The 12810-nt window shown below is 31.1% G+C and overlaps 1 protein-coding gene across 1 annotated transcript in view; it reads left to right on the top strand.

Annotated features, from left to right (window-relative positions):
* The first annotated feature begins 3615 nt into the window (after window positions 1-3615).
* LOC106461762 overlaps window positions 3616-12810 on the top strand; it is a 120913-nt gene continuing 111718 nt past the window's right edge. Inside the window, exon 1 of the mRNA XM_022388792.1 lies at window positions 3616-3845. Coding sequence (XP_022244500.1) covers window positions 3809-3845 — 37 coding nt within the window. The 5' untranslated portion in view covers window positions 3616-3808. The remainder of the gene's footprint in view (window positions 3846-12810) is intronic.

The following is a 12810-nucleotide window of genomic DNA, read 5'->3' as shown; positions in this document are numbered from 1 at the left end:
TAAAGTTTCGTCGGAACGAAGTTACGGGAAGTTAATTAACAAACGGAGACGTAACAATATATAATATGGTAAATAATATATATTTGTATTAATTGTAATGCTTTAAGCACTGTTTTATTGTATAATTTCTTTCAAGAAAGTGACCTTGTAGACCATGACGTCATTAGGTCTACTACAAAATTCAACTGTCTTTCTGATCAATGGTTACAAGGCCCATATGTAACAGCGTAGTAAATACCTATGTTATGTAGTGGCTTTCACTGTTGTGTAATTGAGGTGTCTGTGTTCCAGATACGATGTAGTTAATGAATTCTTATTTTTTATTAATACAAGGTCAAAGGTGGCCAGTATAATACCACTGGCATGAAGTTAAGTCTTTCTGTATGAAACAGCAAGTTATTGACATAGAAACCAAACATTCTTGGAACCCTCGCCTTTTAGCTTTGATCTACACCCAATAGAAGTTTTTATTTTCTACAACATAATGCATCCACTAAGTTACTCCCTATTCAAATAATCGAAGCATCAACTGCTGAACTATTTAAACTGAACATCTGAAATTGCGCACTATTTGTTTGAGTCCAATAGTTCCAGACTGGCATTAAACATTTCAATAGCTGGTATAGGTATTTCTGTTTTGTGCACTTTCATCACTGTCGGACTAAGGTACTGAAGGCATAGACCTGTCTGTGACTCCTTCACTGACTAACGACAGAGGTGACAACTTCCCAAAGAGATGCTGGCTGTTCTTAATGTCTGAAGGCTCTACCATTTGTACATATGCACATTTTCTTTTCTCGTTAGAATATCAATACCGTGTAGTCACATAAGTACAATAGGATTCCTCTCCCCCACCTTTGGGGAAACTTTGGCAGTCTATCTCTCCTATTTTGATAATCCCTCTCCATGATGCATGCTTCACCACTTAATAGTGAGGTAGCTCCAGCTGTGTATATCATCCTCCAGCAGCATCTACAATTATTTTCTTGTCACAAGAAACATAAACTAGGAGTGTATCAGCAATATTGGTTACTTACAATTTAGGAGTCCTATGGAGTCCTCCCTACTTGTTTCTAGAGTGTCCAAGCCTTACAATGCTGTAATAACCAATACTTCCAGATTTTCTAGACACAGAGAGGGAGAACTTGGACTTTAGCTTATCATCCTAGTCCAGTAGTTGGCATGGCTCTTCCCTCTGAGGTGAAAATTGAACATCTATTGCTGGTCTTTTGATCCCAGATATATTTTAGAAGCAGTTGTTTCTCTTCACACAAACCTTTGAAATCTTGGAAAATACCTTCCTGTGTCAACAAGATAAAAACTTAAAATTTAAAATATTTGAAACAAACAAAGCACATTAAACGTAGATTTTACAGTTACAAATCACTTATCATAACATAAAAAAATTACATTAATATCTTAGTCTGTGGTGTTTTAAGTTACCAATAAAATCGGAGAATGGAGGTTTGATAAAAATTAAATATATAAGTGTGAAATAAACTAAACTGAGATAAGATACTTCACCAATAAAAATAATATTTTATCAAAGACAAAACACGCAATTTTTACGGCTGGATACAAATGTAGAATCAACAATCAACTCTCTGTTGAACGGTTTTCTATATATTAGCCAATCCTAAGCTCCGTCAGAACTTAGAATAGTGCCGTACATTTACATTACCAGACAATCATCCAAGAACGAAAAAGGGGAACCAGAATGTCCAACTTCCCTATTCCTCATTTTGAGATATGGCCGACATGACAAATTTAATTCTAAGTAGTCTAACTGTCTGTCATTACTCAGTTACAGCCTCTGTGATTCAAAAATAGCTGGTGTTCAAACATAACTCTTTTCTGTTTTATATGTATTTGCCAGCCAGTATACATGTTCGTCATTACAATCTAGGAGGCGTTATAAGGTAACGGACAATTCCACTAAATTAAAGTAGAACAAGAGTTTGCAGTGGGTACTTTGACTAACCGCCTTGTCTTTAATCTATCACTTCTAAATTAGAGTCTGATAGCACATATAGCTTTTATGCAAAATTCAAAAAACAAGTACCCAGCATATCTAGTTATACGATGTCCAGTTAAGAAAAAATAGTCTTTCAGGAGAAGCTACATATTTCAAGAATTGTAAATTTTTGTTGGCTTTGTTTAATTTTATTCAGTTCACTTTGGAATATAGTCTATTGTTACGATAGCGGAAGTCACGTGACGCTGGTGGCGCGTTAACGCTGGTGGCGTGCGTGATGAGTTTCTCGAATTATCGAGGAAGTCCCAGTGTGATCGAGATGCTTTCTTCGTTAGTATATAAGCCTGGCAGTGAAAGCCAGCGGAGATAGATTGTGAATCGCTGTGATTTATAGCGTGTATTATAAAAGTTATTACGTTTAAAGTGATGAGAAACGTACTGATTGTGGAACTAATGTGTACTAAAAGTTTGTATCGAGGAAGAATAAACTGATTCAATCACGAAAGGACTTGTATCGTCGAAGATTCTCCGAAAGAATTTCTACCGGAAACAAACAAACAAGCAGATACGTAACACTACAAAAAGATGCACAACAATTATTTTTATATTAGTTATGGCGTTTGTTTGCCCATTATCTAGAATGATAGTCTTCTTTACAGATGATTTTTACATCTTAAAAACATTTTTCTTTTTCAAGGTGAGTCGTTTCGGTTTGAGAAAGTTAGAACTGTTGCATTCTTAATTAAAGCATCCATTTATTTGTAAGGGGGGAAAATAATAATAAAATATTATCGATACCCTACTTGCCGTATCCTACAGCTATCTAGAAGAAAGATCAAATGATTATAAGGGCAAAGAAAATAAGATCGGTTTTGTGTATACAAACTATAAGCAATAGCCTGAAGCCAGGAACTTTAAAAAATAGTTTCTTTGTTTATTTTACAGCAAAACCACATTGGGCTATATGCTGTGTCTACCGCGGGAAATTGAATCGTGGATTTTACCGCTGTAAGTCTGTAAATTAACTGCTATCAGGACCGCCGGACAAAAAAAAAGTTATATGTGCAACATACAATGCAAAAAATATGAAAGAAGCCAACGTCTGTTGAAGACTGTATGCCCAATCTAGTTTCTGTAACGTTACTTAGGGTCTCCAAGACTGAGACAGAGAACGAAACCTGAATAGCCAAAACCAAGATCAAGACCCTATAATTTGATCTTGAGACTGGTATAGAGATTACATTTCTGATTCGGAGTTTATATACATTATTTTAGAACCAAACATGATTCTAAATTTAAACATTTAAAACTTAGCTGTGTGTTAAGAATAGTCATAATTGTCTCATGCAATTTGTAATTGACGATGAATTCCATATCTGTTTTCCTTCCGTTTATAACTTTACTGAATATCTAAGTAAATTTGCGATTGATGATGCTCTAACATTAGTAAATAAATAGCATTGTAACATTATTTTCAGATTTTGCTGAAGATGGAATAAATGTATTTCAAAACGTTCGAAGTTCCTGTAAATTAAAATGTTTTATATTTTGTCAAGCGTCTTCATCTTTATTAGTGTTTAGGATTTGAACCACTAGACGTCAGCACGGATCATGTGTGCAATAATCACCTGATTTTTTGTCATAATTATTACAGCTTGATAATACACAAAGACGTAGTTGGGTGTGAAACGCACTATTGATATTTATTTTTTTATATCTTGAGAAGTTCTGTTCATTTAGCGTCTGCGTGTTAAGTTGTTCCTGCTAAGACAAAAAGGGTTTATTTTATGGTAATTAAGACAAATAAGATAGCAAAGTAAAAACAGTGAAAAAATGCAAGTGATCTTGCTCGTAGCTGCACTTTCTTGTGGTAAGTGTGTTTATTTCAGTTTCAAAATTTAATTTGATATTATCATTTTCTGCAAGGAAATCACAGTAACTGAGATTGAGAAAATTAACTGTTTCAAGTGTTTGAGTCTTAGTCTTAACGAGTAATTTGGTAAATGCAATTGCTAGTTCATTTAACATTAGACTGTTTGCTGATGATACCACCACTACTACTTCTAGTTCTAAGTTCTACTAGTAGTAACTAGTATTAGCTGTTAGTATTATACTAACTTATTTGTGACCAGTAATAACTTGGATTTACAAATTACACTTAACTATGAATAGCAATAGCTGTATTAATAGTACTATTAGTATGGAAATGATTAATTTAGATAACTAGATTTAGCTAATGATCTCTCTGTTAATTTTAGTGAAACAAAAGTTAAAATTAAAGGCACTTTGAGATAAAACTAGAAGTTCAGAATATTGTTACTTAAGTTTTAAATTTTCTACCTTAAATATCTGGGGATGGTGGGAGACTGTAGCTGATGTACCTGTTCAACACCCATGGAAAACAGGCCCCCCCCCCCACTGGCAGTAACATAAGATGATCATACTTGAATGTCTCCTCAAATGTTGCTCCTTGGGTATATGCCAGGATAAATGGTCTAGTGGTTCACCAATTATAAACACATACAGAAGCATAGACTTGTCAAATAATAGTTTAGGTTATTGATCATTTCAGTTGGAAACAATATGGAAAGATGATCAGTACCAAGCTGTTGAAAAATACTGGTATTTTGTTAAAATTAAGGTGCTAAATTTGAAATTTTGCAGATTGTTTACTATGCAGTTGTATAACCTCATATTAATTAAATAATTATGAGCTGGAAGATGGTTAATGTTACAAACCTACCATCAGTCAATATTGTTCATAATAAAATCATAAGCTAATGAACTTTGTGTCAAGGATGGGTCATGTAACACCAATCTATTTGGCTTCAAATATTCTAAAAGTTAGTTATATTTATAATTAGAATTAGCAAAATGTATGTATAAACTTAACTATAAAATGTTACTTCCAGTTTTCCAAACTTACTTTATCTTAATAAGTGATGTTTATAACCATTTTACTAAGCTAGCTACTTCCAGTGACCTTTATTTACTTACACATCTTTACTGGGTCAAAGGTCAGTTAAATACGGACGAATTCAGTTATGGTTTGAGATACCTAGTAATTTAAAATAGCTTAATTTTCACAACTTAGAGAGGATTTTATGGTCTTACGTAAATGATAGTAAGGAATAACATGCTAATATATATAAAAATTATTTAACATTCAAGTATATGGAGAGTTCAGTTTAAATTAATTATCATAAAGGTTGTTTACTAGATGAACAATAACTGTCAACTGGTCTTTTTGCCATTCTGCATTTAAAGTAATTAATGTTAATCATCATTCATTTTGTAAGTTCTTTACGACTTTTCAACTAGTGTAGCACATCATTCTAATCAAGTATACTTGTTTATGTTCAGCTTAAAACTTAACATATTTTGGAAAACAGTTACTATATACACAGTAGTCATGAAGTTAAACTAAAAATATTTTGTTTGCATAATATATTTGTGTAACATTTAGAAATTTGGTTGGCTTAGCGTGGCTTGGTGGTTAGGCATTCAATCCATAATCTGAGGGTCACAGGTTTGAATCCCTGTCACCAAACATACTCAACCTATCAGTCATGGGGGCATTATAATATGATGGTAATTCTCACTATTCATTTGTAAAAGAGTAGCCCAATAGTTGGTGGTGGGTGATGTTGACTAGCTGTCTTCCCTCTAGTGTATCACTGCTAAATTAGCTAGTGCAGATAGCTATCGTGTAGCTTTGTACAAGATTCAAACCAAGAAATTTGGATGTGAATTTAGGATTAGTGTAAAGACTGTCCTTTGACTACATTGGACCATATGAAGGCATGGTTTACAGTATACAGAGGCATCCCAGATTTTTGCACAACCATAGCAATATACAGAGTTCAGGGCAGTACCCCAAGTGGGAGGTCCTGAAAAACCTCCTCCCCTCTAAAAAAGGAAAAACATCAACAGAAATTTACAGTATTTCAAGCTTATTGAACCAGTGCTCCAGATAATTTTTCTATGTAAAGAGTAATCACTCCCACAATTCTGTTAGTGGGAGTAATTTTAATTTTTTTACGAAATGCAGCAGTAAGAATTTGTGATAAAGTAACTTAAATAATTATGAATTATTTTATTATTTCAAAAGGTGAAATTTGGCACAGGATTAATTTAGCCAATTAAATCAAATGTAGTCATAATAAACACATATAATGATATTACAACTTTTGCTTTTATATTTTTTACACACAATTTCTAGGCCCAGTAATGCATAAAGATGCATATTTTTCTTTGGCTTGTTAAGTAGGCTAAACAAAATACTTTAAGAAAACCAAAAGGTATGGGTTTGTATACAAAATATATAGGTCTATAAAATACTAAGGTTTATGTGTTCATATTGTGTATGCTTTTTCTTTTATTGATAACCTGAGCACTCTTAGAAAATCAGAAGTTAAACACTTAATATTTTTTGCACTCTCAAGTACAATGCTAAATTGCTGGTCTATAAAAACTTGCCCAGTTTATGCTCAAACATATACAGGAACTAACAGAATGCCACTAAATAAAATTGGTGATACAGTACTATGTTAACGGCTTGCTTGTGCAAGTTGAAATAATAAAAAAAATAATAAATGGACTAGCTAAGGCTCCACTTGTAATTTCTCTTATCAATAAATGTGCATGTTATGTTTGCCATAGTTGCAGCTCATTAAATTTATAACATTCCTGTGGAATGAAAATACATTAGTTTTATTTCACTTTCAACCCCATTTGGTGTAACATTTGTAACCTCCACATGCTGTTATCTTTGGGCTAAACATGATACAGAATTCACATGTTTTAACTGCTCAGTTTTACTTAAATGTGCATTTAATAATTGTTTTTTTTTGTTAATTTGCCAGGAATACTCGTGTAGTTCGTTTAATAATTTGTTAATAATACTATATTATTAAGGTGATTTAGTTCAGGGTTGAATATAGGTAACAGGGTTGTAGTGCAAAAGTATCTAATAACAAATACCATTTTTAATACATAATAATATAATTTTCAACAACAAACTTTAGTAATCTTGCTAAAAAGGAGGTGGGGGAAGAAACACAAACCCCAAGTAAAAAAAATTAATACTTCACTTTTCTGTCTTGCTCATAAGTGATGAATCACTTAAAGGTTGTATAGGCTGTGATAAATATATGTTGGGGTAAGGGTAAGTCTTGAGAGAAGCATGCATCCTTATAAAAGTTCAGTTGAAGATTAGTTTATAAACCAGGAAGAAGTCATAAAAGTGATTCACTGAGCAAAATTATTGGGAAGAATGACTGAAAGAGGAAAGTAAATGTACTGTTGAGTACATTTGTGCATAATATATCCTGTGTAGATGATTTATTTAAGTGTTGTAATGGAAATTTGGATATGCAAACTTGAATATTGGGATTATTGTAATTATATTAAGGAAGAATAGGTATTAACTTTTTCTTTGGGAAAATATTTCTGTTACAGTTATAACAATGTGTATTATTTTGCTTGATGACATTTATAAACGTGTTTGCAGAATTGGATTATGAATGTGAGGGGCTGCATTTAATACAGTTTTGTTGTTTGTTTCCCTCTGTGGAGGGGTGAACTATGAGCAAAATGGCGATATTTCACTTATTTCTTTATGGAGAGATGAGAAAATTCTGTGGATTCATAGTTATCAGCTTTTTGTTTTTTCTCTCCAAGTATCATTTCTGAGACAATCCAATTTAATAAGAATTTTTATGGGTTTGGTAGTTTATAATGCCTGATTCTATAGAATCATATGCAATCATCCAAATATATCTTGTGACTTGTAGCAGAGTGTATAGTCACTCAACTACATAAAATACAGATCACAACTGATCAATTGGTCTTTCAAGGCTGTCCTTACACAAACCTTATCATATGCAATCATCCAAATATATCTTGTGACTTGTAGCAGAGTGTATAGTCACTCAACTACATAAAATACAGATCACAACTGATCAATTGGTCTTTCAAGGTTGTCCTTACACAAACCTTTATTTTTTAGGAAATCATTGATTCCTTTCTTAAAATTCTGTTAAGTGCTGCTACATATTACAGCTGACAGTAGTGCATGCCATGAGCCAATCACCCTGTTAAGAAAAAAAAAATTCCTAACTGAAGCCTAGCCTGATTTTAAACATGTATCCTTTTGTCTGAAAAGAAAAAAAAATCCTTTATACTGTTGATCACTCAAATACTTACAATACTCTTTGTTACGAATATCAATAAACTCTGTAATGCCCTGTACTTTTTAACATTTGGCAAGAAATTTCCAGTCGGTCTCTGTACTCCTTACTACAAAACTTTTACCAACATTATTAATGAGTCCCACAATGTGTGATTTCTTGATGATTTCTTTCCTTACTACAAGTATCTAAAGATTACATTTCGTTACATTAAATGAAAACAAAACAAAAACAACAACACCTGAAACATGACTTGAATGCAGTATTTTTACTTGCTAATTTAAAATTGGGAAACCCCATTAAAACATGTATGACACTGATATGCACAAAAAAACCTACAGAAAATGTTTATGGATTGACTATCTTCATGCTTCTTTTTTTGTATGAATGCTGCACTTGTAACCAGTTTAAAAAATAAATCTTGAACGTTGTGTACAACTAGTCTGAATACTCATTATAGTGCCTTGATTGTCAGCTGTAAAAATTGAAAATTCTCCTTGATGGGCTGTTGTTAAACTGTAGAACCCACTGGTTTTTTTGCTAACTAGCCACTGTTAATTTGGATCTTTGTTCTACCACTTAAACATAGGCAACTCATAGAAAATCTACCTAACCTTAAATAATGTTTTAAACACTTGAATGAAATTATAACTAATGTTTCAGTACTCTGGAGAAAACTTGTCAAAAACTTCGTACTGTACTCAAAATGAGTCTTCACTGGTCTTGGACAAAGCTTCCTTAATATTGTAGTTCTTAAATTCAAAATTATTTTGAATAAAATGAAAATCAATATATATATATATATGATTCAAATGTTTGAGTGATTGAACAACCTGCATGTTAGGAGCCTGTTATATTTGTTTTGAGAAAGACACTGTTGAAAGAAGTGACTTGAATATTAGATGTAAGTGCTACCAGCTTTTGAAACTCTAAGTTTGTTACACAGAATTATTTTTTCCTTTGTATGACTTATGTTTAAGAAAAGATAGTTTATACTATCAACTTTAGACTTTCAAATCTCTGGTGGAAGAGTTGATGTGCAGAAATGATTGTCATTAATTTAAAAGTGTTATAGTAAATGAATGTTGATGAAATAAATGGATTTTTTGAAATCTTCTAAATGGTTGCTAGCTAGAGAAATTAAAAGGTCTTTTTGTTTTAATTATAAGATTACAAATGTTGTATTAATAGCCTTGAAAATTAATATATATTGTCATTTGTAAGAGCTCTTAAACTTTTTTCAAGAAAGATCATGGATTTTAATCCTGTTATTATATAGAATTAAAATTATCCAACATTTTTAAGTCCATGAGCTGCAAAAAATATTGATGAATGTCTATGTATGTTGCAAATGTATTTCTGAAATATGATGTGAAGTTCATCTGAGTCATACAGGTTCAAGAATTGTTGATTTCTCTGATATATGAACCACAATTGTTTTGTTTAATCTTCATTGTTGAAAGTAATGCAGTAGGTTCAATAGGTTAAGTGGTGACCTTGAGTGACATGGCTTTGTGAATTTTCTTAAAAGTTTTTGTATTTGTTCACTACTGTACTAAATATGTGCTGTAGCTGATTTTGTAGTTTTTATGATAAGATTTATGTTCATGTATTGATTAAAATCCATACATTTGAATGAGATATGAAGTACTTGATAGTCATGTGACTAGTTGGACCTTGTGTTGTTGAATCAGGTGATCTCTCACTTGACCATGGACAAGAGAAAAGTAAAGTATAGTGATTAGCTATCGAAACAAACTGTTGCTCTGTCTTGTTCTTTCATTATCTTAATAAAACTTTGTACTTAGAAGAATTTTCAGTTTTTCTTTAAGGTAAATTTTGATTGCTTATTCTTTAATTCTATTGCACCTGTATGTGTACATCCTGCCTTGAAGGAAGTATTGGGACACTGAATTAAATATTATACAAAATATATTTGTATCTTTTCTTCCACAATAAAAAAACTAACAAATAACAACTTGAGAGGTGAAATTTATTCAGTAATTTTATTTTTTACATACAAAAATTTGTTTCTGGATTTATTTCAGTGATTTTTGAACACAAACATTAGTGTTTGTGAATTTTATAATATGGTGCACACAGTTCTCTAGGAGGAAAGTCAAAATACTTTTGAACAAAATAGCACTAATTTGAACCTTGTAACTTTAATACAAGTTTTATGTTAGTGATTTTAGTTATGCAGTCACTGGTTTTAAACTTCATTTGTCAAGTTGTGTTGTAACTACCTATACCTTAGTTTAAGAAGTCATAGACTAGATAGTGATAATGAAAGCTCTTTTTTCTGTTCTTTTCAACTTTATGAGTCAATAAACTTCCATTTCAGTAGAAATTGGAACAAAGTAACAAATGCATAGCCTGATGATATATTGTTAAACAATTAAAATCTAAACTAACAGTAACTTAACCATGCATTTATCCAACAGTTATTCAAGTACTTATAAACTAATAGTAAATACCAAATCATTAGGCAATCAATTCAACCAGTTTATAAGAGAGAGAATTTAAAGTACAAATGTAGATCCACACTTTCAGAGCTTAAACTTATTGTTCTCACCTTTTGATTTTAACCCTCATACAGAACACTTCTGTACTCAGAGAAATGGGGAGTCAAAAAAGCCATTTATAAAATGAGAATAACTATATTGTCGTTAAAATTCTTACTGGTAAATACCAAAACTTTTATGGTTTTTTGTCACAAGTCAATACTAATTTGTGGCCTAATTCTATTTTCATGTTATCACAAATGTAAGGAGGAGTTATTTCCATTTTTAATGTTTAGTACTTTAAACTCCTTAACATCAGAATTTGTTTTATACATTTTCACTAGTTATTGAGACTGTCAAGATCCTTTTGAATAGCGATCAACAATAGTATTTTATTATCAGCAAATTCAGAAGTATTAACTCTTCAAATCATTGATATAACTAATCAATAAAAAAATAGACAAAACAGTGGTAAATTTTCTACTTACCAATATTTTTTGCTTTTTATTTTACCAATGGTTTTAGTAGATTTTATATTAATTTCTTAACTTTTTCTGCCAATTCCAATAAAATAATTAAAATTGATTTCTTTTGAAAACGTTAGAAAATGTTTTTTGATTAGTGTTTAACTTTAGTAAGTCTTTAAATTGTTGGCAGTAAAAAATATTGACACTGTTAAGTAATTTTATCTTTTGATGAAGCCTTGTAGAGTTTCTATGCTGTTTTATAGTGGGTTTTTACTATATTCCTACAAGAACATAGAAATTTCAAACTTCTGGAAATAATATTCATGAATTATTCCAGAAATAAAGTTAGTAATTATTAAACACTCACTTTCTCACCAGATAGTAAATACTAGTTTCTCCAAGACATTAAAATTAGGTAATATGTTTAACACATTTATCAATGTTCAATACTGAACAGGGATTAATTGGATAAAATCTTCTGTATTTTAAACTTTTGTAACTCACTTTGATGTCTCTTTCTATTTGAACTGGATTATTAATGGAATTTGTTTATCGAATGATCATCAAGTCATTTAATAGATTACATTCAACTAATCGACTACTTTCACTAGATGGCTAAAAGAAAACAAAACTTGTAATGCTACAAATTGGATTTCAATACTCATGGTTTGCGGAGCACAGATAGCTCATTATGTAGCTTTGTGCTTAACAACAAACATAATAGAAGTATTTCAATTAATTGGTAAATTAGTTAATGAAAATAGTAATTATTGTAAATTAATATTCATTAATTAGTTATTTTAGTGAGTCATGACTAGTGAGCTGAATAAATTTGAATTAATCATAAATATTAATTAGATATCATAACAGCAATATTTTGATTAGTTTTTTTAGATTAATTTTTTGAATAGTTAGAATAATCAAAAATGGTAAGAATCAGAAACACTGATTTCATTTAGTTGGTTATTTTCATAACATTAAGTTAGCCATGATTTTGATTAATGGATAGTTAGAATAATTGAAAATTTGATAATCAAAAACACTAGTTAATTTCATGAGATTAAGTGATTTAATCAAGTATTTTAGGTGACATTAATAGAGGTAACCAATGGTCATAGGTAATTGATTATATCAATCAAATGAGTGAGTTGCTCAGCTCTATTTTGCAAATGTGAACCTATAATGTGATATACAGGATGGCAAGGAAAAATTACCAAATTAACTCTACAGACACAGTAGGTTCTAACTGTCAAAAGTGCATGTCACAAGATGTTAACAGTTACGTTCAAAATATAATTAAGCTAGTTTATTATCAATGTATGTTAATACTTTTGGCATCGAAATTTAGCTTATAATTCAAAATTTTATATTTTTCAAGTTGTAATTCATTTTCAAAAGGAGATATTTAATTAAATTCTCAATTGACACATCTGAATTACATGAAATTGTGGTGGTTTGACTTCACACTTTTTCTCTTACATTACAAGTCCATCAGATTGTTCAGCCAGTTAGTAACACTTACTATAAATGTTTACAAACCAGAATATATAAACGATGGTTCAGCAAATTTCATTCAGGTTACTTTAGCCTTAAAAACTTGAATGGTAGGGGCCAACATGTTGGAATTGATATTGATGCTCTGAAGACACTTGTTGAGTCTAACCCAAGGCAAC

Source organism: Limulus polyphemus, unplaced genomic scaffold, assembly GCF_000517525.1.
Source record: "Limulus polyphemus unplaced genomic scaffold, Limulus_polyphemus-2.1.2 Scaffold1026, whole genome shotgun sequence".
Classification (NCBI taxonomy): Eukaryota; Metazoa; Arthropoda; class Merostomata; order Xiphosura; family Limulidae; genus Limulus; species Limulus polyphemus.
The sequence above is the reverse complement of the archived record's forward strand: the minus strand, read 5'-3'. Positions and strand labels throughout refer to the sequence as shown.